The sequence below is a fragment of the Melozone crissalis genome, unplaced genomic scaffold (genome assembly GCF_028551555.1).
Source record: "Melozone crissalis strain CALT ecotype California unplaced genomic scaffold, PUWL_Pcris_2 ptg000042l_1, whole genome shotgun sequence".
Classification (NCBI taxonomy): Eukaryota; Metazoa; Chordata; class Aves; order Passeriformes; family Passerellidae; genus Melozone; species Melozone crissalis.
Window position 1 is genome coordinate 27,045,368 of NW_026535820.1, and position 26,043 is coordinate 27,071,410.

Sequence of the window (26,043 nt, forward strand, 5' to 3'; positions counted from 1 at the left end):
AATAAAAGATTGAGAATAGCCCTGCCAAGGTGTAATTAGGGCGAATGAAAGGTAGACAAGGTCAGGCAATGTGAGCTCACAGTCTAGAAGGCCAAGTGCATCATGGAGTGCATCCAAAGCAGAGTGGTCCTCTGCTCTGCTGGTGAGACCCCACCTGGAACACTGCAGCCAGCTGTGGGGTCCTTAGCACAGAAAAGACCTGTTGGAGCAACAATAATCCGGAGAGGGATCTAATATATCTATGAGGACAGGCTGAGAGAGTTGGGATTGTTCAGCCTGGAGAAAAGAACGGTCCATGAATGGTTGCAGCCTTCCACTTAAAAGGAAAAGCTTAAGAAAGATGGGGACAAGCATTTTAGTGGGGCCTGTTTTAAGGGGTAATGGTTTTAAACTAAAAGAAGACAAACTTAGACTAAATATGAGGAAGAAACGTTTTTACAATGAGGATGGTGAAACAGTGGAACAGGTTGTACAGAGAGATGGTGGAAGCCCCAACCCCGGAAACAGGTTGGATAGGGCTCTGAGTAACCTGATAAAATTGAAACCGTCCCTGATTATTGCAGGGGGGTTGACCTAGATGGCCTTTAAAGGCCCTACCCAATGCATTCTATGATTCCATGATAATGGGATAATTCAAGTTGGAAGAGATGGCCTTCAGAGGTCATATACCCAACCTTCTCCTCAAAGCAGAGCAAGCTCTAAGCAGGCAAGGTTTGCCTGCAGCTTTACCCTGCACGGTCTTGAAAATGTCCAAAGACAGAGACAGCAGACTATGTCTAGCAGTGCTTCACTGCCTTCAAAGGGCAAATGTTTATTTACAGGCAGTTTGACTCTCATGGTTCAATTTATGCTCATTCTTTCCATCCTCCTATACCATGCACTGCTGTAAGAAATCCATCTCCAACTTCTTCAAAAGCTCATAGGTCCTCCCAAAGCCTTCTTTTCTCCAGATAGAACATAAGTCAACTCCATCAGCTTCTTCTCTAATGACAAGTGAACACAATCACCCTGATGGCCCTCTGGGGAACCTGTTCCAGTTTGCTGACATTTATTGTACTGGGCCAAAACTGGATGCACTATTCTAGATTTAGTCTAACAAGTGGTAAGCAGAGAAAAGAAACTTTCCTCCTTGATCTAATGGCTGTGTTCCTGTTAATACAGCCCAGGATGCTGTTAGCCTTCTTACATTCAGTTTGCTGCCTACCAGGCCCTCTTTTCAGCTCTCCAGTCAGCCTCTACTGCTGTAACGGCTTGTACCTTTTGAGGTGTAGGACTTTGGACTTTTAACTCAAAGCAGTCTTTAAGAGCTACACAGGTGATGCTAGAGATGCAGGTGTCTTTAGAACACTGCTTTGAGCCCCAGAAACTGTCTTCCTCTTTTCTGAGGTCTGTGTTGCACAACAGCAAGGACGACTTGATGGCTGCTCTAGCACAGAATGATGCACTTCCTGCAGTGGAAGTGCCTCCACAGGAAGATAGAACTTAGAAGATCTAGTAAGTCATCAACAGAAGTAGCAGCCTGACTGAAGTAAGGGCTGAGTACAGAACAAATACACTGGGAAAGAGCAGAAAAGGTAAGACCTGAAGTTTCACTATACGGATCAGACATTGCACAGATCTGTCTAAGCTATCAATGTCAGTGTAGTGGAGGTTACAGAGCAGAAAAAACAGAGATGTAAGTTACAGGAAAGCACCCAAGACAAAGTGCACTTGGACAGATCAAAAGGTGTAAAACACATGAGAAATGCAAATTCACCGTTCTCCTATGTTCTAGAGGGCACAAGAAGCCTGTGATTAGAAGCTGGTTTACTACTGTGAAGGGAAGAAAGTCCTACTTAAACTGCAAAATAGGATCAAAGAACCAGGGAAGAACAAAGAAGTCTCGTCCAGGTACAGCCAGAACTAAAAACACAGGGTATACTTTCACATACACAAGTATTGGAAGATACTGCCAGTGAAAAATCTCCAGTTTCTAATGGATGAATATACCATTAGTAGTAAAAAGCTAACAGGTCTCTTCTTACTCCAACACAGATCTGTGTTGATCTGTGAAGATCTGTGACTTCACCACAGGGTTTTAAACTGGCTATAACATAATATTTCATCTGCAGCTGAAACTTTAATTATTAATAAGATTTCTTAGTGAAAATCTGAAAAACAACCATGCCACTGAAACCTAGGTCTCCTGCTTTGAAAAAAAAAATTACAATCTTTAGGTAATATGTAAAACACCTGCAAGCATTTGATTCACATATAATTAAACATATATTTTGAAATGCTCACCTTCCAAAGCACATTTCTGGGCATTTTTACTGACAGCTAACAGAGACAACAGTGCATTTGTAGCAACTTCTTTCAGCACATCCTTTGAAGATTTTCTTTCAAAGACCTACAAAAATGCAATTTCATTACTGAAATGAAGAAGTGACCATATTAAAAGCAGCATTCACAGCTATAAATATATTGTCAGAATCTATATTTTCATTTGGATGATTTATCACTATATTTCTAAACAGAGTTCTCCCTCCCTATATTCATGTTTATAATCAGTCTGCAAAGTGTTTTGGGGTTTTTTTTAACTAATTTTTTAAAATTCAATCTTTCTTCTTTTTCTCCTAAGCCCACGCCTCTTATCATTTTCTTAACATTCTACTTTTCTAAGGTCTAGATTCCAAATCCTGGCATTCCATTGTTTTCCTAATATTCAGGAATAGGCTTGGTATTGCAGACAACTCATGAGATGTCTTTAGTGCAATCTCACTTTCCTTCTACACAATGATGATGAAGAGATTAAATACAGTGAAATTACTTCCAAAAAAAATCACTGACAGTTATTTTAGATACTTTTACTAACCAGTGAAAAATGGCAGCTTATCTTAGTTTTGTGAGGCCTTTGTGAGCATCACCACATTTCTAATAAGCTAAGTATAATCTCTGTTTTCAAAGGAATATTTATTTGGAGTCATATAACAAGATAGTTGAAAGGAAAGGAGCACTCTCTGTGCCATACCTCACAAATTTTAATTCCACATACATAATATATTAATGGACTAATAATTTTTCAAATTTTCATATGCAATAAAATATCAATGTATGCTCTAAGGTCATAATTTATTGAACTGTTCACGGTACCTAGGGGTGAAAATGTCAAAGGATATAGAATAGCAAGTTAATAATTAGAAAAATCCCAACCCTTCATCGATAAGGAAAACTGACACCAAATAAAAGCACCAAAGCATGGACTGATTTCTGTGTTTATAACCAACAAAAAAGAAACTTACATTTAGACTATAACAATTTTTATTAGATCTGGCGAAATCTCAAATCTAAGAGCATTACAAGAATGTTTGAAGTAAATTAACTGTTTTTCTGTTCTGATAGGAGATGCTTTCTTTTCAAATTAAAAAAATTTAGATGTTTGAATAAATGCTTAAAGTTTAAACTAATTGACACAAGCCAGGAAGGAAAAAATTGTTGAATTCCAGCAATTTTGCATAGCCTAAGATGAAGGTTTTGTGACTTATCCATTCAAAGGCTTCGGCCCTAATAAATTTCTAAATGTTTTTACTTTTTCTTAATATTCATTTATACTTTACTGATACAAAACATGTTTCCCTATCAACCTCTTGGGCATTTTCCTGTAAGTATTATGTGGCAGATTAGAAGTGGTCCAATAATTAAGGTGAGTTGTCTTCTATCTGTATCTTTTTCAAAAGTTTTAATTTCATCTTACTATTTTCTAAATTTTATCTTGAACACTAGCAAAATTCTGTTCTTTCTTGAAGCATGCTCCTTTATGCATTTTTTCTTACACTGCCATGAAGAACTGCAGTTCATAATAAAAAAAGAAAATTTATGTCAAGCATAGGGAGCACAAGTAATTAAGAATTAATTAATAATTAACTACCAGTTGAATGGAAAAAATAACTCTAGAAATTTATAATGCCTTGTGTCAAAAGATTCTATAGTTTTCAACTATAATAAAAGTATTAAAATGAGAGTAGATACTGAATTATTTTTTGAGGTTATGTTGCATAATAAATTTAAGATGTCTCATAAATCTATGGCTATGGCTATGTTAGTCTTCACCTACTGCAAGTTAGTTGCAGGGGAGATCACAATATTTCTATTATACTGTAAGCTTTACACCTAGGAAAAAATGTTAGGGCCAAAATTTGAGAGTTTATATATAGATTATGGTTCTCTTCTTAATTTTGTTTCTGATCTGAAGCACACGTACACAAAGATTAACATTTGCATACACAAAACAACCAAAGCCTTTCAAAGTCAGCATGTGCACTTACTAGATTTCTTGTATGTGATAATGAATTCCAAGTTGAGACCTGATCTACTAATATTCACGCCTGTACACTGGGTATTAAATTAGCATTTGCCACTGCATATGTCAGGTATTCTGTAGATTTTATGTATTTAAGATGACTAATGGAGATGACTGTTTGTTTGAAAAGTCTCCCTTCCCTTTCTATGTTAGCCAATTATTTGCTTGACTGCTTCTCTTTAAAAGTGCTTCTCCTGAAGAAAGTCCAGAATCTTTTGGGTTGTTTTTTGCATTTTTAATGGCAGTTTTGTTTAGGTGTTTGTTGTTTCAATAGGTTACTTTACATCCCATGGGCTCATTCCACTGCCCTCTCAAGGGGGTGTAAATAAATACATGCACTTTGACCTAAGAAACTGAAGCTGTTTCTTTCCTAATTTTGTTATCCTTTTGGGGAGATCATAGCAGCCCTGTAAGGACCCAGAGAGCATAAGCTATCTTCTGAACTCTTTTATGAGCAAAATGCAATGTCTGTCTACACCTCTGAACAGTTAAAAGGCATGTTAAAAGCTGATGTCTCTTACAGTACTCAAACTATATCTAATGTCCTTTCACTGACTGGCTGCAGTTCATTCTTCATTGTATCAACTTTTTCTGCTCTCAGCGCAAGAATGGTCCCCTGGCACAGATTGATAAGTAGTTATGTACACTTGTATGAAATTAGAGGAATGTTACAACATGTCTTTATCAGACATACTCTCATGCAACCATACTTTTTGTGCCAGAGCCAAGGAGTTTCGTTTCAGGCACATATGCAAGCATTAATACAAAAACCCAAGGATATTTAGCAAACTATGGGATTTGATCAAAGTGCCCCTGTTTTACTTGAGTCCCTGAGAATCATGCCCTCACAGGAAAACACTGTGTCCTGAAATTATCTGAAGTTAGTTGCCAAAGACATAGAGAATTCAGGGTAGGTGGCCTGTAGAGTGACCAAGAAAGACCCTGTTGGGAAGTTTTTCCTCCCTGGAAGACAGCAGGTTCTCAGTGGACAGAGCACCATGCCCCAATAGATACAATAGAGCTACAGTGCTGCAGCAGAGCAGGAAAGAAGCACAAAGCTTGTGACAGATACCAGGACAAGTCTTGGTAGGAGTAAGGTTATTCAACAAGAATTCAGCATCCACAGGAAGAGAGGAGATGAATACCAAGAGAGCACTCTTTTGCTCACACCATCCAATATATGACCAATTAATGTCAAAAAAATATGCTTTACATAGTAAAATAGTAATAAGATACTTATTAAAAATAGTTGTAAGGCAATGACTTCAGAACAACAGAAATCATAAGTGACATTTTATATCATGTGCATCATTCAGGAAAAAACCTACACTTCTAATCATAGATTACTATGATTGTTACAGTGACAATCTGCACATAAATTACAGAATATAGATAAAAGAACTAACTTGGAGGGAAAATAAGACACAAATTTCACATATAATTTGCTTACTTCTACCAACCTGTAAATAAGGGAAGGATTAAATATAAAGGAAATAAAAGAATAAAAAATGCAAAAGTATATCCTACAACCACACTGTCAAATTTTAAATACCTGAATAATTAAAGCAGTAAGTTGAGTTACTGATGCCTGGCATTCTTCAGTGTGATCCAGAAGAAAGCTAATAGTTGGATTTTGACACACACTCCGCTTATCCTGGAGCTGTTTTCTTCCTTCCTCATTCAAAAGGACAGAGAGGAACTGTAAACTAGCCACATATAAAGCAGGATATGTGGTAGACAGATGAATACAATCAGAAATGGTATCTAAAAGGTTAAACAAAAAAATGAAAATTTTTACATTTCATTATGAAAAAAGCTCAAGTATACTTTAGGACACAGAAAGACTTATCAAAGAAAGCACATGAACCCAGAAGCAGTTATACTGTGCACCGTACAAGGAATTCTAAAAATTCTATGCATCTTATAAGTCTTCAAAATAATCTACGAAAGAAAAGTTTGAGTTTTATAATGGTTCAATGAATTAATTGCTCTGCATTCGACTATAAAACAAAAAAAGCAATCTCCATTTCACTCAAATCCCTTATTTGTCCAGCAATTTTTTGAACTCTCCTTATTTTATCAACAGCATACATCATAAAACCAACAGTATGCATTAGCTGCTTTATTTGCAATTGGATTTGGGTTCAGTAGATCTCTTAACATGCACAAGCTTGTCTGGACTGTGTTCATACTTCAGTATTGAAGCATGTCACAGAATTCTGCCTAACTACACAAGTAACTAATGTAAGAATAATTAAAATGCACAAAACAAACTCCTGTATAATAATCTTGGATTTCTATATCTCTTATCTCCCCTCAAAACTTTGCTTTCCTTTTATGCAAGATATTTAAAAAGAAAGAAGGGGGAAAAAATTAAGTGCTAATGGATCATTTAACAAATGCCACATTTGGTTAAGGTTTACAACTAAAATCATTCATCCATACATGTGAAGAAAACAAAGCAAGTCAGTCAAGCTCTGGACACATTGGTTTTCATTGTGGGTATCTCATTAGAAATTACTTAATAGCATCTAAAGAGCAATGACTCTCTTTTCTATTTGTTTATTAGTTGCTAGGAAAAAAAAAACATGCAGGAATAGTCATTACCAATTATTGCTGTACAGTGATTTGCAAGGGCTGCTGTCACAGATGGAAAAGATATCTGGCCATTTTTCCACAGCAATGTAGCTACAAGGCTGAAAGAGTCTACCCACATCTCATGAAGTACAGACATTAACTCGGGATCTGCAAAGATAACACAGGAAAAAATCAAACCACTCAAAAATGTGCACAGACCTGGAAAGCTGAGCCTGAGCACACCTGTCCATTTGCCTCAAGGTGGTACCTAAATGAAGACCTGCCTCAGTCTGGTTATAAAGGAAACAAAGTACTTCATTACCTAAGCCAGCTTTGGGACGTATGGTGAGAATCCTGAAGGTATTCCCTAAGAGAGGTTTCAGCAGTTCATCCTGGCTTACAAGATCAGAGTCCACCAATAAACATGATTTTAGAAGCCTGGACACAGATGACAAGTACTGAAGTAGTAACAAGACCTGTTAAATATTTGTAGAAAGATATGAAATAAAGCTATATATTTATACCTTCCACATTATTTTAAGTTTACTCACATTAATTTAACTGATTCATAATGTTTTAATAAAAACCATTTAAATAATAGAACATGAATTTAAAATGTTTCTCTCAATTTTTACTGTAGAGGATGAAACAGAATCCCTAGACTGGAAACACATATGTGCAATCAATTTTCTAGTGGCAAAGCAAAAGTTCCTTGTGAGAAGGTCATAATTCTTGCTACATTTACAGCAGCATACTCATTGGATGGTCACAAAGGAAAACACAAAAATGGTCATTAATACTGAAGAATACATGTGTCTTCCTAGAAACAGAAGCTGACATATTTATTTATTTATTCATTCTCATAAGCTTTCTGCAGAAACACATTTCTTTAATTAGAAGAGTAATTTACTTCCAAGTAAATCTGAACGCAGAGCAGCAGAAGCTACGAAATGGCTGTGTCATGAAACAGCATATTCTATATATTGTATATCCAGAATTAAATTTGATAAAAAGGTAGTTCTATCAGCAGCAACCCTATATGGTTCGCATACATCAAAATTAGCTGAGAACTATGTAAGTGTCTGCAGGATCAGAGACAAAGCAATGCAGCCATGTGTGTTACAGATAATAAACATCCAATGTGTCAGTAACTATATCTGCCTCATACTTCAGTAACATACAAAAAAATTCTATTACATAATTTCTTCAATGCCTAAATTTAACTTATACTTTTAGAAGACAATTCTTTTTCAGTTTGGTCATTCCAATTTCTGTGTTATTCTGTGAAGAATTAACACAGAAATTAATTCTTCCGTGTTGAATAAAATAGTTTATTTTCACTTAAGCTTTGTCAAAAGCAAAAAGATTCACATGAATGTGGCCTATAACAGTGTGTCTGGACTATGTTAATGAAGATAAATTATGCTAACATAAATGAATTCATAACTTCAAAAAATTAGGAAGCAACAAATGCTTCTCTGACCTGAGCTTTTACATGTTCCATATGACATTGATGACCCAATGGAGCTTTCAGTTCCAAGATGTATCTTTCAACCAGATTAGCACTAACAAGACTAAAACAAAATATATTGGTTAGAAATATGGTTAAGTAATTAAACAGTCTATTAACTTAACATTCCATAGAAGAGAATAATATAAATAAACCAAGTAGAAATAAAGTAAGACGCTCTTACTGCTAAACCCCACTATTTTAAAGTAGTCTAGTGCAATGGCAACTATAGCAGCAGTACGTTGTTTCAAAATAGCTAGACTAATATAAATTCCAATAGCTGCTACTGCACTGGCAAAAATCAATTTTTTCTATTTGATTTCTTATTTTCTTTCCTCTAGAAGAATAAACAGCTCTGTAATAATATAAGCTGTACTCACACCAGGGTTGTTGGGGTTTTATGTTTGTTTGTCTGTGTTTCATTTTTTCTATTAATTGCACTATGAAAAGCAACTTCAAATGCTCTTGAAAATTTTTACCAAAAAATGAACTAATTTTTCATGCTACACTTCAGGAGTTCCAAACATTTTTTAAGGACAAAAGAATTGGCTACAGTGGAAATGGAAACATGGCATACAATCTGAAGACTTCTTTGAAGTGGTTCCTCCTTTTAAAAGGAAGTAAAATACTAGGATCCATCATCCAAATTTGGCATGTTCTATTTACTCTCTTTTAGCGTGAAAATCCTTGGCTCACCTTCAAAATATTTAATACAATTCAAAGAAGAAAAACAAAATGAGCTGAGATGATATGCAATTCCAAATACCTGACAAAACCCTAAAACATCATGAGAGGAACACAGTAGTCCTATATAAGACATACAGCACAAATGGAATCACCAATATGACTACCTATTCTATGAAAAAAAAGAAGTCATTCTGATTCATTTCTTCAATAGATTGTATTTTTTTATTAAAAAAAAAAATTGAACATTTCAGGAGCAAGAAGTGACCAACAAGTTTAACAGTTTTAGTAAGAAACATGGGTAGATCTCCTTCGAAGATTTTTTAAGCGCCTATTGCTACACCTTGTTTGTAGCTCAACAGTTATTGATCTCATACCTGCTGAGAGCTGTTAGCAAATGTGTTTGTTGAAGGGCGATTCCAGTATCTTTTGGCATGACAACCAGCAGATTGTGCAGAAGGCTGCAAACAGCTGACAAAAGGGCAGGTGTGACTACAGCAGGCTGTTTAGACAGACCAGCAGACATGGGAGCATCATGTGGACTTGGAGATTCTGTTATGGTTGTATCACTTTGACCTAGAGTGTGTTGAATAAAAAGAAAACCCAAAACAACAAAAATATTAAATTACAGCCGTTACATAAATCAAGTTTATTTGTATTTTTCATAAAACATCCAAGTCCTCTCTATATTTAAACTGTATATTTAGGAATGAATAGCAAAAAAAAAAAATTAAATCAGATACAGGAAATAGTTCCCAAATAAAATGCTCCCTCTACCAGGCATTAAATTAAGGTAACTAGCAAATTTGGAAAGACACAAATTACCAGTACTTTCTTGAAAAGAAAAATATTTTTATTTGTACACAGCTCTCTCTACATCCATGATTATAAATATATTTTTATATTATATTAATTCTTATGCTTCTACATATAAAGAGAATTATATACAGATCTTTGTGCATGTATGTGCATACACACTCCTATGTATGTATATGACAGCTCTACCATGACTGATGTGTTGAAAGCATGACTAGATGCCAGGAAGAGAACCTATGTCTTGAGTTACATTTCAAGCGGTACCATTTTCACTTGCTTCTGTCAAATTTCATATGAAAGGAAGTGTTTAATATTTGTCTTCTAAAACAACCACTACAAGCATCAACTCCTCCAGCAACATGCACGCTGTACAATGCACAGCATGGACAAGCACTGAAATATGGGCAGGTGAACACACTGGATTTACATCAGGTACAAGACTCAAGCCTGACTTACCTTGTGCCGTAAGCCGATCAACCACAGCTTCGGGAATAAAACTGGCTGAGCCTGGAACTGCTGCCTGAAGCTCAGTAACACTCCCCAGTGATGGTGATGCAGACAGAATCTGGAAAGCCATGAAAAGGAAACCAGTTGATTCCAGGTTTTACGGACTAGTCTTTTTTTTTGTATTCTGCTTAGGAAGGGGGAAAAACACACATCATAACTAACAAAGTCAAATACAATGTAAATATTACTGTTCAAAATAAATTTGATTAGATTTTATCCACTATGTGTGTGCATATATATGATAAAAAACCCTATAATTGAAACTATTAAAAGATGGGCAATATGAACGGTCTGAAACATTTCAGTCAAGAACTGATCAATGCCCATGTTACTGGAAATTCCTTCTCTTCATCCTTCTTTTTCATCCATATAATTGACTCAACCTACATTTGGATAAAGATAGAAAGACATTACTGAAGCATTTAAACTCAAATTTTTCATGGACTATTTGCTCTACTGAGAACATCAGCACTTGTCCCTTTGTACCAGGACACACTCAGATAAAAATATCACAAGTGCATTTGTCATCAGTCAAAGTTTATGTCCCTGAGTTTTTTGAACTCTGGGTACTTTTCTTAACTTTAATCCTGTGATCCTTAAATGTATTCATTTCATAGTGTAGCTATGAGATGTTTAAATGACAGTAGATAACTTTACTGACAGAATACCATGCTCCTCCTACCCATTTTGCACTATTTACATTATGAATTTTGTGTGCTTTCAAAAGCTCCTAATGCTCTTGCTACTGTGTTTAAAACCACAAGCCTGAGATCAGAAGACCCAGAATCCACCTAAATTATGTGCTTTTGTGACACAAGAAGACCTGTAACTTGTTTCAGAGCACAGGACAAGTATCTATCATGTCAAGTCACTCTTTCACTTCTGGTTTTTATTTTCTAGATGGTATAGTCACACAAGACAGTTTCCTTCAAGAGTATAACTATATAAAGCAGAGAATACAAAATGTAGGAGAATCCAATGAAATCCCAACAGAGTCAGAACTTGAAGCGTGTTATTAGAATTTTCCTCACAGTGAGCTTTCTAAGGAAGACTGAAATATCTCAAAGGTTTCCAACAGTTGGAATATATTTTTACGCAAGGAAATGTTAAAAGTGACTTAACAGACAAAAAGGGTGCAGGGAAGGAAATCACAGATCACTCTGTTCCTAGCTATTGTATCTTTGCAACCTCCACGGTGTACACTTCCTCTTCTCCCACATTTTCCTCTGGCCCCACTATTGTTCATCCTACAACCACGAGTCTTTCTTCTTAAATCTGCTCAGTCATTCCTCAAGAAAAGTCAGAGGATTATTGTAACACATAAAACAAGGTACAGTGAGATCTGGGGGTGTGTCCAAAACACAGGGAGCACATAGAGCTCACAGAGTGAGCACATAGAGTGTCTAAAATATAGAGCACATAGATAGAACACATAGTGTCCAAAACTCAGAGAGCTTGGATCACATAAACACCAGGAAAACGCTTGGCTAAATTATTTTCTTATTAGCAAAATGCAGTACCAAGCTGCACTGAGTGATTGAAATTCAAATCCTATTTTGATTGCACAACTAAAAAGCATATTTGCCAATTTAAAAAAAGTTACTTGAAGTTCTGTGCTTGCTAATTTAAATAATTACCAAAATCCATTATTTATATTAAGCTAATCTATCATGACACATGGCAAATTCTGCATTTTTTCAGCACTACACATCAATTCCAAGCATTCTAATAGGTGAGAAAAACCAGAACACTTTTTCTTAAATAATACAAACCCAAAATGCAATTTCTATCATTCCATATGATTTTTCTGAAACAAGTAACTATATTAACTATATTGAGAGTCATCTTACAGATATAATTATGAATTATGCAGCCTTTCACATATTAGCAAAAAGTATCAGCTACCTCATACAACTGTTCTTTCTTTATCTTCTAAGACTCTCCAAATACTTTGGGCAAGAAAATAAATAGTTCTCAGTTACATTAAAAAAAAAAAAGGCAGCAAAAGCTTTAGCTGGTTAGAAAAATATCATCTTCCTGCACTGATGGAACATTTATTGTTAATTGCATCACAGTGGGAAATAGGTTAAACACCAAAATGTTTTGCTGTCATAACAGAAAATATACAGTAACACAATTGTTTCCACACTATTCTGTCTTCCGGGGAAAAAAAAAAAAAGATATTGCCACTTCTCTAAGTCACCTTTGATAAGGATGAACTGTAAGTTTGGCACACAGTATTTAGTAAAGGATATTTACTACTGCTACCATATTGTTCCTGGGAGCAATGAAGCATTGTGCTGCTGAACAGTGAAACTTTGGAAGGGGATGTAATAGGGGAAAAGGTTCTGTGTGTGTGGAGAGGGAGATGACAAGTGCAGATTAGAACTAATTCAAAAGAATACAAAAATTGTCAGAGTGGAAACACAGGAGAAATGTGAGGGTTTTGCCATTTATCTACTAGATAGGAATAAAAGGTCTTTTCTTAACCTCTAGTACAAAAATCCCTCTGGCATTGCTTTAATAGGCTTGCAGTGATTAATTCTATTCAGTTCCCTTTTCAAAGGTTTAAATCACTTAACTGTGTAACACTCTGGTAACCACAGTTCCAGAAAATAAAGCACACATTTTTATAGAAAATAGCAAAGAAGATTTCATAGGAAAGAATGGCCATGACTTAAAGCTGTCTGAGAGATGTCTGTAGATCTTTAACCCACATCATTTTTAGCTCAAGTTTTTAAATAACTGCTTATTTTGCTAAGATTTCCTGGACACAGAACAGCCCTAGCACATTTATGCAATTTAAAGCAAGTCGGTAATTCCATGCAAATGGGTGATCTCTTACCATATCTATGAAACACAAACCAAACACGGTGGTTAAAACAAGAGTAAGGATTTGTCTTCTCTAATGATAACCTGAGTTAACATTTAAACTATTTATTCCATAAAAGACCAAGATTATTAATCATCTCAGATTAAAAATGCTTGGCTAAATTATTTTCTGCAAAAAGCCTTTTTGCAGTATCCACATTCCAGTTCACAGAAAAATATAGATAAATTTGACAAAAATCTGCAATCCACTGGGATATTAAAGACACAAAACACAGTCCATATGAGTTAAAACAGTACAGACAATCCAGTTCTGCTGTCTTTTCTATTACACCAAACCATTGATTTTTTCATCCCTACATGACAATTCTTTACTCTATAAAACAAACAAAATTTTACTCATGGTCTCTGTAAAATTTCTGACTTTCTTTTTAATTTTATCAATTTTATTTCTGCAAACTTGGAAAAAAATAATTGGGGATGGAGGAAAAAATACAAAGCCAAAAAGTAATTTAGCTGCAACTTTCAGTTACGGTCATATGGCTCTATGTGAAATCAGCTCATGATAGCAGACAGCTCAAATAAAGAACTGGTCACATGAAATCTGGAAGAAGAGAAATCTAATAGAATGTCAGGAATAGGAAACAATATGGACATATCTAGATCAAATTTTTAATGTTATTAAAATAGGAGAGAAGAGTTTTCAATAGAAATAATCTACTTGGTTCGATTGCTTTTTCTCGAGTATTTGTGGGTGTTTTCATCAAATCTGTGCCACACACCTAAAACACATTTGTCCCTTCAGTGAGACCTGCAGATTCCTTTCAATCTGTGATGGGGAAAGCACGCCATCTGGTGGCCTTGGAATAACAGTATCTTCCCGGCACCATCAACATCCAACACATAGCAATAAACTTCGACAAAATTTTGTTTGTAATGACTTCATAAATGTATTTCATTATTCATACATCGAAACAGAAATTGGGCCAAACTGTGACCCAAAAGTTTGAAGTTATGTAGGAGTAAATTACAAATGCTTGAGATTTCAGGACAAGTTTTCAGAAGTATTTCCTAATTTCACTAGATACACACTTAGCTAACTGCCCTCTGAAACAGAGTTTACAATTAGCCTCCATCAAAGTTACGTTCATCCACCTTTTTTCTCCTAATTAATAGTGGCATTGGAACATCAGACCTCTACATCTTGCAGCTTGGAAATTTTCAAGATGTCAAGTCAGTACTGGCATTTTTTAAAGGTAACAAACTTAGTAAATAAAAAAAACTAAATGAAGTTTACAGCTGCTAAAAATGCCCATGAAGGACTGAAGGACAAAGGGAAATTAAACTAACTTCCAGAAATGACAGTCAAAGTCTTAGTGGGACTAAGAATCTTCATACATGTCAGGGAAAGAAGAAAAACAAAACAAAACACAAACTTCTATAAAACTCACATGGTTAGCTGTAAGAGCCTAATGTTAGCAAGTATGAAGTCCAAAATATGTGGAAGACTGATATAAATAAGTGTAGATTAATAGTACACTGTACCTTCCACTGTTAATAATTACTTGTGTGTCTGGTGAATGGAATAGTAGAGCTAAAGCCTTTGTGTTAAACTATGTTGCCACTTTACATATAAAAAATATGATACATTCATTTGATCTAGTAGATTCCAAACTATTTTTTTTCACTACTGAAGCTTAAGAAATTTAACGCTATGAACTTTTCCAATTCTTCATAAAAACTCAAGCACAATTTTAAGTAGATTAGACACCAAACCCTGATAAAAATTGCTGCAGTTTAACTTTGTCTTCAAGTAACGTGAACAAAACAAGGTGAAATTTGGCCAACTTTCACTCCTCTAAGTAAGTGGCACTCATTCAGTAAAAAGTGATCTAGGAACAACTGCTTTTAAAAAATCTGAGATTCTTATGTAAATAATTTTTAAGGAGCAATCATGATTGCATGTACTTCCTGATTTACATGCACTTTCATTTATTTTAGTTTTGATCTTCAAATTTGAATATTTGTTTATAAAATAACCCTAAAGGGCTGGGGGGTTGTTGTTCTTCATTAATGAAAATAAAATTAAATAATAAAATTTCTGAAAATGAGAAATAACTTTACAACTAAAGTGCACTTTTTCCTCAATTATTAAAAACATGGAAGAGAGCATTATCAGTACTAGACAGGAATAAATTTATAACAGAGAATCACGAGAACATGGAAATTATACTTGTGTAATACTTTTGAGACAAAATTTTAATACTAGTTTTTCAGTTTTTATTTTTACTATGTTCCACGGCAAAATTAGGCAGAGAAATTTTTGTTAAGAAAAAATATAGGATCTTGTGATTTATCAGCCTTTGTCAAATCCAAACATGCATCTGTTTAAGAGAAAAGAAATTTCTAAACAATGATATTCTGGATTCAGTAATAGATCAGATGGTCATTAATAAATGAAATTAATTTTAAATATGAAACTAAAGTTTCACGTTCAGTGCAACATATCAGTTTTCTTGGATTTATACTGCAATCTTCAAAAAATACATGATTTTTATCAGGTAACTAATGAATGCTATAAAAGCTTCCTCCACAGCCTGAACTAATATTACAAATCTACTCTGGAACTGAAAGAATGTCTTTCAATTTTGCCTCATGCATCTGCCATCAAAGATGGCACATGTGTACATAGCCACAGTCAGAAACAAATTTTTAAGCAGCCACCTGCTTTCTGTTTCCCACGTCTGCAAGCACTTGTGCCACTTTTACCTTCTACAAAAGCATTTTCAGAATCCAGGGTTATTATGGCCCAGAATACCCAAAGTATTTATGTGGCTTTGATTGATCCAGTTCTGTAGCTGTGTTGTGTAAACACAGGTTCACTCTGAACAGACAATTTGGATAAAAGCAACAGAAGTGACAACCAGAAATGGAGACAACTGCATTTTGTCAATAAAGCCAATTACAGAGTAATCTCTAGAGAATATGCCTTGTTGTGGGAAGCTATAGAATTCAATACAGCCTTATGCATTTAGCTAGTCAAGGCAAGCTGCCTTATTTATTTTTGCTCAGGTTAAGGATCACAAATGGGTTTTTGCAGCATATTAAAGCTACATTGGAGTAAATTTCAACTTAATTTCACAGCTAATTTCTGATTGAGTTCAGGTTTTGAGTTTTGCCAGAGGTTTTTTTTAACAATTTTAAGAGCACTAATTTTCTTGAAAGCAGTTCACAAACAACTTTATATTTAAAATTAATAATTACTCTGCAAGTTACCATAGTTTCAGATGTTGAGTGAGAATGTGAAGATTTTCTCTGACTAGGTGGAGCCTTCCAAAGATTGAGAGAATCATCAAAATCTGTAGGGCAAAAAAATAAGAATCAAAATTACTGTAACAAGCTTTTTAAAGGACTGTTTCAGTGAAAAAATTGCCAAGCACAGCTATCCTTCGGAAGATCTCAGAACACAAGTTTTCACACATTGTATCTATGAAATCTTACAAATCAAATTACCTGAATAAACAGAAATAAAAGATTTTCAGTGAAACATAAAGTAGTCTAGAAAAAACTACACTCAAACTGCAGTTGCATAGCCTCAGTCATTTTAAACATTTTAGTTTCATTTTAGTTAAAACACACGAGTACAAAAGTACTGAAGCACTATACTAGGGTCTCAAATAACACATAATAAACTGATATCCTTCTCTTCAAAAAACTTCAAATTCGCATTTTAAGAGAACTCGTTTCAAGAGGACCCATATTCATAATACAACAAAGGCAGAATTACTATGTAAATCTGTTTCAGAATGAAAAGTGCCAAAAATGTTATAGCACAAATCTGTCAGTAATACTTTTGAAGCTGTCATATATTTAGAAAAGAAAATAACAAGGAATAAAGTTAGACTGCACAGTTTGTGAGTGCAAACCTGCAAAAGTAGATGTCCTATATGTATCCTCAGTAATTACTAAACTGAACTAACCATCTTATTTTTAACATTACATTGAAGATGACTTTTATACATTCCTAAAAAATATGAGAAAACTACATAGGGAAAAACCCAATAAGCTTTAGGTCCTGTTCTCCCCTTTCTAAAGTAACAAAAATATTGTTTCTTATTCCTGAAATACTGTATTTTCTGGCTTTGCTTTGCAAACTCTGAATAAAATGTATCTCAATTGCTCACTGAACAGTTGGACTATTCTACATTTTCAGTTACTATTAGATATGACATTACAGGAGCTAACAGAACTACCAAAAGGCACATATTAGAGAACCATGGGAGCAGCAAAATGGGTTGGATTGAAAAATTACACTTTTAGATAAAATAAAGCAGACACTGAAGAAATTGAGGATTTTTATGGCTGGAATTTTGTGTACTGGCAAGGTATTTCTCTCAGTTAACTAAGAATGCTCCTTTTCCTTGGGTCCGTCATAAAGTCATAACTTAGCTGGGGAAGTAACATTCCTCTTCTGTTCATGCCTCTGGAACAGCTTTACCAAATGCAGAATCCAGCAGGATGCTCAGCCTGGAATGTGCAAAACAACTCAAACAATACTTTAATTTGCAAAGCTCTAAGTGGTGAACTGAGAGGAGGCGTCATGCTGCTTTTGGTGTTGAATTATACTAAACCAGCCTGACTCATCAACCCCAAAAGTTAAACATCCTGATAGAGAGTTGAAGGATACTTTATCATGTCTGCCACTTCTTATCTAAAAATCCTAAGGCCCAGCTGGCCTGAGACATATGACTGACAGTCAATCACTTTAAACTCGCATGGGTGAGTAACATCAATCTCTTATAAATAATTGTTTCTTTTTTGCCAGTTTTAATGCAGTTGCTTTAACATAATTCCTTTCATTTAGTACATTATACTACACTAGCAGTTTTACCTTCTATACTGCATAGTAAGTAATTCTGATTACGATCTTTTTGTCTAGTTGTTTATCATAGTAAGTCATTCATTTTTATATAAATATATCTGGTTTGTAACCCTTAATCTCACAACATAAAAGTCAGACAAAGGTTGAAACACATCTCTAAAATTCCTTAGATTTAAACCACTGAAAAAGTCTGGGTCTAGGTTTGAATCCAGCTGCAGACAGGTTCCTCTCTAAGAAGACATTTAAAGAGCAAAGGGGTCCTTCCTGCACCTTGGGACTCAGTGGCAGGACTTCTCTAAACAACTTAGTCTGAAACTCCCTCTCTACCCATGACACACACTTAAAAAGAACTATTTAGATCAGCAGCCTTAAAAGACGGAAATATGGAAACTTAGGCCCACATAAATAGGTAAGAAAAGGAAAAAAAACTACTCATTAATTTTCTGCCCTGTGACAGCTTTTACTAACTGATCTCTCTTAGCTTTCTAAACTTACAATCATCAGATATATTTGGACAAGGAAGTGTGTCTCCACAATGCATCACAGTGAGCCTCAGAAATATTGTTCAATAAATTGTTAGTAAATATAAAAGTTAGAGCTGAGATATTCCAAAGGAATACAGGTTAAAAATATACAAATAATACCCCAATCTGAGTATTACATTTCATCAGTCTAGGAATTAAATTATATATCTGAATGTCTTAGAATGCAGATTATTAGAGTCCATTCCTACTCATGTGACTTTGAAGCTGAACACATGAAGAAACAGGAATCTAAGTAAAGTTAATCTATTTATTTTTCCCAAATTTTCCTTGTATGAAAGTTGACTGGATATCATGAAGTCAAAATTGTTAAAAGTATTTTACCCCCAATATTTTGCGAGAAAATTTACTGCAGACCCAATTACGTCTTTTCCACTTTCAACTTTCTGAAGATGTAAAAAACAGCTCAGAACTTTTTCTGAGCTATGTTAAATTAGAGACTTATCTACTTAAATCCTCACAGCAATCTTTTGACTTCACAACATATTTAAGTACAGGGTTTATATACATTCTGTTCCCCTCTTATATAGAGGGGAACAGAATTATTGGAGGTAAGTTACTCAAAACAACACTCTATTTAAGTAGGTTTCAAACACCAGAAGATGACATCAACATCACTTACCAGCTACACCACCTTTTTCTATGCTGAGCTTGTCTTCCTTGTAAGAATTCAAATCGAACATGTAACATCCCAGGTAAGAGTGTTTCACCATCTGATTCACATGTTCATAGAACTGGCAGTGATACAAAAGGGCTTTAAGAGCAGGTATTCCTGTCTGAGAGAGGCCAGATTCTTCATCATGCACACAAGGACCCTGAAGACATTAAATTCACAGACATCATTACTTTAAAGAAATGTTTTATATAGAATGAACTGTCAGAAAAACCCACCCTAACTAGGGCTAATGCTGTGTATATGTGTGTACACTGGTTTACAGGCTGTAACTAATAAATTCCAAAAATGAAATTAAGATTTTAACGTTGAGCTAAATCATTATATTTTACAAAAGCTGTCATGACTTAGCAAAATCAAACAGCTATTTATCTCCTGAGAAGTGTGCTAACAGTTAAGTAAGAACTCATGAAAAGCTGTAAATGAGTGGCTTCGAGACAGTAAATGTATCAGACTTTACGATTTTCATGTCTCATTTATTTCTACTTACAGGTACTAAGCAATGAAAAGGTTTTCCTTAGGCAAAAAACAACACAGATAAGACAAAAATATCCAGAAAAAGTCCTCCTGCCCTAAAGTATACCATCATTATACTACATCTAGCTATGTCAATCTTCTGTGAAAAAAGATACTGTAGAAAACAAGACATAACCAAAAAAAATTCTCTTTGAAGTATGGTTTTCTATTATTTCTTTTTAAATACTGACATCAAGGAAAACTTGCTAGAGCAGTGGATTTATACCTTAAGATAATGGATTCTAGTCATATTTCAAATAAACAGTTTAGGTTGACTACCTTTGTTAAACATTTCTTCAGAGTTTTCCATGTTAACACAAAACCCAAAAAGTTTTATTAAGCTACACATAATCCAGTTTAGACTGACCATAAAAATTAGAAATGCAAAGAAGGCAGAAGAACTCAAAAATTCAAATCAATTACATTGAGAAAAGCAGTTTTAGAGTGCATCCTGCAATAGTTCGAAAATAAATTAGTTAAAATTATGGAAAGAAAAACTTTCAGTGCTAATTAGAAACTTCCTTTGGCAGTCAGGAGAGAGAAGAGCTGGATCAACTGAAAATAAGTAACTTAAAAACACTACTTATCCTCAATGAACTCTCCCTCAAACCCTTCATTTACACTGGATACAAGTTTATTTCCCAATAAAAAAAATGAAATCAAAAACCAGATACAGTAGAAGCAGTAATACTATTTTGTATTACAAGATAAGCTATCACCAAAATTTTAGATTGTTACTCTCCTTCTTTTTGGTTTCTGTAATACAAAAACTACTTTCACTATTTGCCTTTTACACCAGCTAGTGGAGAATGAGATATGATGAACAGTTTGAGGCAGAATGTAGCATTTCAAGTAAACTATTTATGATGAATTATAAAACTCTACTCATACACTGTCAGCAATAGACTTAGACTGTATTGACTATGACAAGTGCAAACTTAGGAAATGCTGAGAAATTTAGTCCAAATTTTACTGCCCAGGATTGTCTTTGCCAGTTTCAAAAGCCATGCCAGATACTTTATTGTACAATGGGGGGGCCTTGAAAGAGTTACTCATCAATTACATTGACACAGTGCTCTGACTTCAGCAATCTTTACACAACACAGTCTGCTGCACTCTTAGAGTGCTTTACATAGGCTGGCTTGACTCATGACTAAAGAGCAGCGTAGGAAATTTTTTAAGGAACATAGCAAAATGAAATATTATAAAGTAGATCAACTAGACAAAAGTAACACTAGAGACATTCTCATGAAGATACTGGCCAGCAAACTCTATTTCTACTTTTTTTTTCCAGTCCTATATTATTATATATATATTATATATATATTATATATATTATATATATATATATTATATATATTATATATATATATATATATTATATATAATTATATATATATTATATATATATTATTATATATATAAAATTCCTATATATATATTAAGGAATAAAACAGTAATGTTCTAATTTGACTATAGCACTGTCTTCCTACTATTCACCAAGATCTATTTAATAGCTCTCCTTTTCTTCCTGGCACTAAAGGAAACAGACAAATCACGTTGCTCAGTACAAAGGAAAAAAGTTACTCTGAAATATAAAATTTTATCCTGGTGGTATGTTACAGTTTTAATTGTTGTTTTTATTTTGAACAGTTTTAATTCACCAGTAACCATGAAGTGTTGTTTGATAACATCTTTCAGCATGAACACTTTTTAAGTGATGAGCCATTTCCATTAAATGCAGTTCTTAATAAGAATCACATTGACTCAAAGCTTCTCTTAATTGCACTGGAATTCATCCAGAATTGTGCAACTGGATTCAATTCTTGTCACCTCACCATAGTAATTGAATTTTTTTATAAAAGGCTAAAAAGCAACTTTTAATAGCGTCTATATTGACAAGCTACAATGGCTGCCCTCTTGTTACCCCCTACTATTATGAATTTAGACAAGTACTATTTATATTGATAAATTAGAAGTAGTAGACTGAAACAAGGGCCAGATTTGTAAAATTGCTTCCACATCTTCTTTTATGATTACATGTAAAGAAAAGATGAGACATTCTGTACAATTCGACTCCAAGAAATAGCATAATCAATTTTGGGTGCAGCTGAATCATAGATAACTTATCCTAGTAAAACAGCTGGAATGCTTTTCAGCACTAACTTGATCTTTTGCAGAAAGGAACAGATTAAAAATAATATTGCTGCATCTGCAAATTTCTTCAAAAATTAATATACACTGTTCCCATATAGGTAATCTCAAACACTGAAAGGAACAAGACAGACATTAAAAACAGATATGAAGGTCACAAAAAAATTTAAAAATTGCAAGCTAAGATCCAAATATCCTGATGTACAATGAACCAGACTTGCTGAGAGAAAAATAAGATGACTGACTCAAGAACAGAACTCTAGAAGTCTCCAGGGCATCTTATCAATTTAAAAAATATCTGATAAGGGAAGGTAAAGAGAGATAGACTCCTCTCACTGGTATCCAGTGACAGAAGAAACGGAATTGAGCAAAAACTAAAATAAATTCTATTTAAACCTAAGGAAAAAAACTCTCTATCTGAGGGTAGCCAAACATGAGAACAAGTTGTCCAGAGAGACTGTGGAGTCTCCATTCTTGGAGAAACTCAAAATCCAACTGGAAACAGCCCTGAGCAACCTGGTCTAAAGTTCCTTTCCCTTTGACAAAGTGGTTGTCTTCAAGAAGCATTTAAATTGACCTAAGTGACAAACTCCTTCATGTTTCTGTCAAAACATTTCATAAACATCACATTAACAATTTCCTGCACCTCAAATCATGTTTTACCTGCATTTCAAGTGTGAGTAAAATAAATTATCAATTTCTATCCTAAAACATTAATGATATACCATATAAGTAAGCAAGTTTCCTAGCAACCCGAAGATACTACATTCATGAAATGCAACATATATATAAATTTGGTTGTTTTATTGAGCTTGCTGAAAGTTTGAGAAAAGTTGGTCTATTCATTTATTTCTCTTTCCAAAATGTAACCTTAGACATGTAATTTTTCAAGTTCATATTTTATAGGTATTCTGACACAACTTTTCATATCAAATGACACCTCTCTGCAACACTGTGACTTTTGTTATCAAATTTAATAGTCACTCACTTGCCAAATACAATCTTTCGTGTCTTCTGTAGGGATTGGAATCACAAGCAGATTTTGTAGAATAAAAGCAGCCTGAAAGAAATTAAAGCATCAATATTGCCATCTAGCCATCACAGTTCAAAAAGCCACATCAGATTGAAGAGTACTGTCTACATATTATTCCACTGCTTCAGATATATGTTGAAATATACAGAATTCTTATGTTCATGCTGGGAAAAAATAATTAGAAGGATATAACTTCCAAGCCCTCAAACTTCACTTACAAGAGATGTCATTAGAGCATGGCCCAAGAGCAGGCTGGTATAAAAAAAGACAAGGAAAAGATGGGATGGAAACCACAAGGAAACAAATTTATTTATAAAATACCTTCATCACTGTTCCAGCACAGTCAATTGTACAGAACAAGCATTACAATTACTAGGGGAAAAATTCCTGAACAGAAAAACCTAGATAATTGTTTATAATTAGTCACTCCATTGTCCTTATGTTTTGGGGTTTTTAATTATTAAAAAATAATTGGGACAATGTGGTGAACCCATTAGGACAGAGATATGTTTGAAATATTTTCCTTTTTATAAATACACGGCATGTTTGTTTTTCTAATTTATATTACACACACTTCACATGTCTGTGTATGGATTGAAATTCCTTTTCTTATATTTTGTCAATCTTTTGTCAATGATGTGAATTTTAAGAGAATATCATTAAGAGACAATAATTTGGAGTTAAATAAAATAATGAAGGGCACATTATCAAAGGCATTTTGAGACATAATTTCAAATATTAGTCCGGAAAATAAAATTAGTTAAGCAGTAGAGCTGGGAAAAAAACAAGTCACCACGTGTCAGAGCTTTTATTTCTTATTGACTAGAACAGAAGGAAAACTTTACAACTAGAGCTGTAAAAAATCGCAAATAAAATGTACAGATCTTAAGTTCATCAATATACAATGCTATGTGTAGTTCTACCATAGTGCAGACCTTCAGTTCTCACCTATAAACCTTAGTGCCTAGATAAATTAGATTTTTCATGTCTGCAATGAATACATATTTACTGCAGATCAGGTTATGTGTTTGTACCAAAGCATTCATAAATGTTACAAAGTAGTCATTAAAATCAGGCTGATTAGTTATGCTTTAGCATATTTATCTTACTGAGTAAGCTTTAGAAGTTTTTATGAGTTCACTTGTATTGTTTATGACATTTCTGTTTTGAAATAAGTAATCTGTATTTCCTCCTTCTTATGCAATTCCTAAATAAGCAGCTAAACATTTGTATTAATCAGGTAGTGTTTAACTTACAAAGCAGCAGATGCTGTGCAGCGTCAGATAATAGATATATACAATAAGAAATAAAAAATCTTTTTTCTCCATAATCAAAATCTAAAAATTGACAATCTACAACAGCAGAAGGACACAATAAACATACCTCCCTGCGAACCATGCTACATTCAGATTGATCCAGAAGGATGTTTATCACCGTTCCCCACAGGCCTCCTGAAATATTCTGGCAGCTTTCTGCTAAAGCAATACATCCCATTTCAAGAGATGTAAGAGCTGATCCTATTCCAAGTGCTGTAAATCTGACCTAGTACATACAAGCACAACAGAAAGTGGTATTTCTTACAGTAATTAGCAATATTTTTTTTTTATTATTAAGTTGTATCAACTCAATCTGGAGCTTAAGGGAACCATTTCAAAAGTAACAACCTCTTTTCCTATATTTCTCTTGCACTCTACTCACAATCACAATTAAATTTTGTGTTTATTTGCAAAGTGAATAAACAAAATTATTTTTAAGTATTCATAACTAAGCAAGATAGTCTTTAATATTCTTCATATTTTACCACTTGAAAATAAGTCCATTTAGCAAACTCATAATTTAACAGATTCCATTAAATACATTTGCTCTGAATTTTTAGATCATGTAAATGCTTCTGCTTTGCTAAGTTACAGCAATGACAAGGAAAACTGCCAATGAATCATGATAGTGAGTGACTAATGAAAGCACAAGACACAAGATATAAGGAAGGATTTCTTAGATGTTTATATGGAAACACTCTCCCTACTGTATTATTACTGCTATTTAGGATAGAGTTAGTAACATTTTAAATAATTCGGAACAGCAGTTCTACTATTAAATACATTAATGAATCAAAAAATTTCAAATGTTTAAAGGTCAAAATAAGATATGAAGTTAATATCACAGTAACAAACCTCAGGATCTCTATCTACCCATAAAGGAACCAGCCATGCCAGACCTAGATGAGACAGAACTTGTTCTTCACCACTATCATACGGCAATGACCAAAGAGATATCCAGTCCTGATTAGCAAACAGAAAACAAATTAAGAAATCATTTTATAAATCTTTCAATCCATACCAGTGTACTAACAGTGTGAGCTACCAACAACTACTAAAACAGCTTGATGTAACTCTAATTGCACAGAGGAAGGATAATTTTGTATTTCTCTTTCCATAAGGATTTGACACTAAATCACATGATTGTAAACAACAGCCAGGTTTTAAAATTTCTTTGAGGCTAAAAATTATTAGTACAGTCTCAACAGTAAAATTGCCATAAATACAGAGTATGGCTTAGAAACACAAGAAAATAAAACTTATCATTATGCTAGCAATGATACTAAAAAAATCAAGTCCACACCTTCATCTATGCATTTATGATCTAAGTCTTTGGAGCCTGCTGTCTCCCTGCAGTGTACTTAAAGCTCTGTCCCCTCCCAATTTTAATAAACCCTTCCAGTACCTAGTATCTTGAAAAAGGAGTAGAGAGCTGAAGAAAGAGACGCCTGGAATTTGGAGAAGCAGGTATACTGCAATTTCTAGTTACAAGCGTGCTTGATCATAAAGGTTTTCATTTGTGGCTATCACAGATATAAGGAAGACTGGATTTTAATTCTTTAAAATAATACTTAATTGTTGAATTTGCTTCAACTGCTTCATGATAAAGGCTATCTTACTAAACTGACAAATCTAGCCCTCAAACATGTACATGAACACAAAGCA

General features: G+C 34.2%; 1 protein-coding gene across 3 annotated transcripts in view; it reads right to left on the bottom strand.

The window, feature by feature from the left end:
* The window catches only part of RTTN (rotatin), a 79,515-nt gene that overhangs the window by 14,122 nt on the left and 39,350 nt on the right, over positions 1 to 26,043 (bottom strand). For 2 of the 3 annotated variants that reach the window (XM_054285307.1, XM_054285306.1), the window contains 12 exons: positions 25,234 to 25,341; positions 24,446 to 24,604; positions 23,018 to 23,089; positions 19,309 to 19,501; positions 16,539 to 16,621; positions 10,383 to 10,491; positions 9,488 to 9,686; positions 8,400 to 8,490; positions 7,239 to 7,392; positions 6,947 to 7,084; positions 5,892 to 6,103; positions 2,284 to 2,389 (listed from right to left, as the gene is read on the bottom strand). In XM_054285307.1, coding sequence (XP_054141282.1) covers positions 2,284 to 2,389; positions 5,892 to 6,103; positions 6,947 to 7,084; positions 7,239 to 7,392; positions 8,400 to 8,490; positions 9,488 to 9,686; positions 10,383 to 10,491; positions 16,539 to 16,621; positions 19,309 to 19,501; positions 23,018 to 23,089; positions 24,446 to 24,604; positions 25,234 to 25,341 — 1,624 coding nt within the window. The remainder of the gene's footprint in view (positions 1 to 2,283; positions 2,390 to 5,891; positions 6,104 to 6,946; positions 7,085 to 7,238; positions 7,393 to 8,399; positions 8,491 to 9,487; positions 9,687 to 10,382; positions 10,492 to 16,538; positions 16,622 to 19,308; positions 19,502 to 23,017; positions 23,090 to 24,445; positions 24,605 to 25,233; positions 25,342 to 26,043) is intronic. The other variant, XM_054285305.1, reaches the window with a different exon arrangement.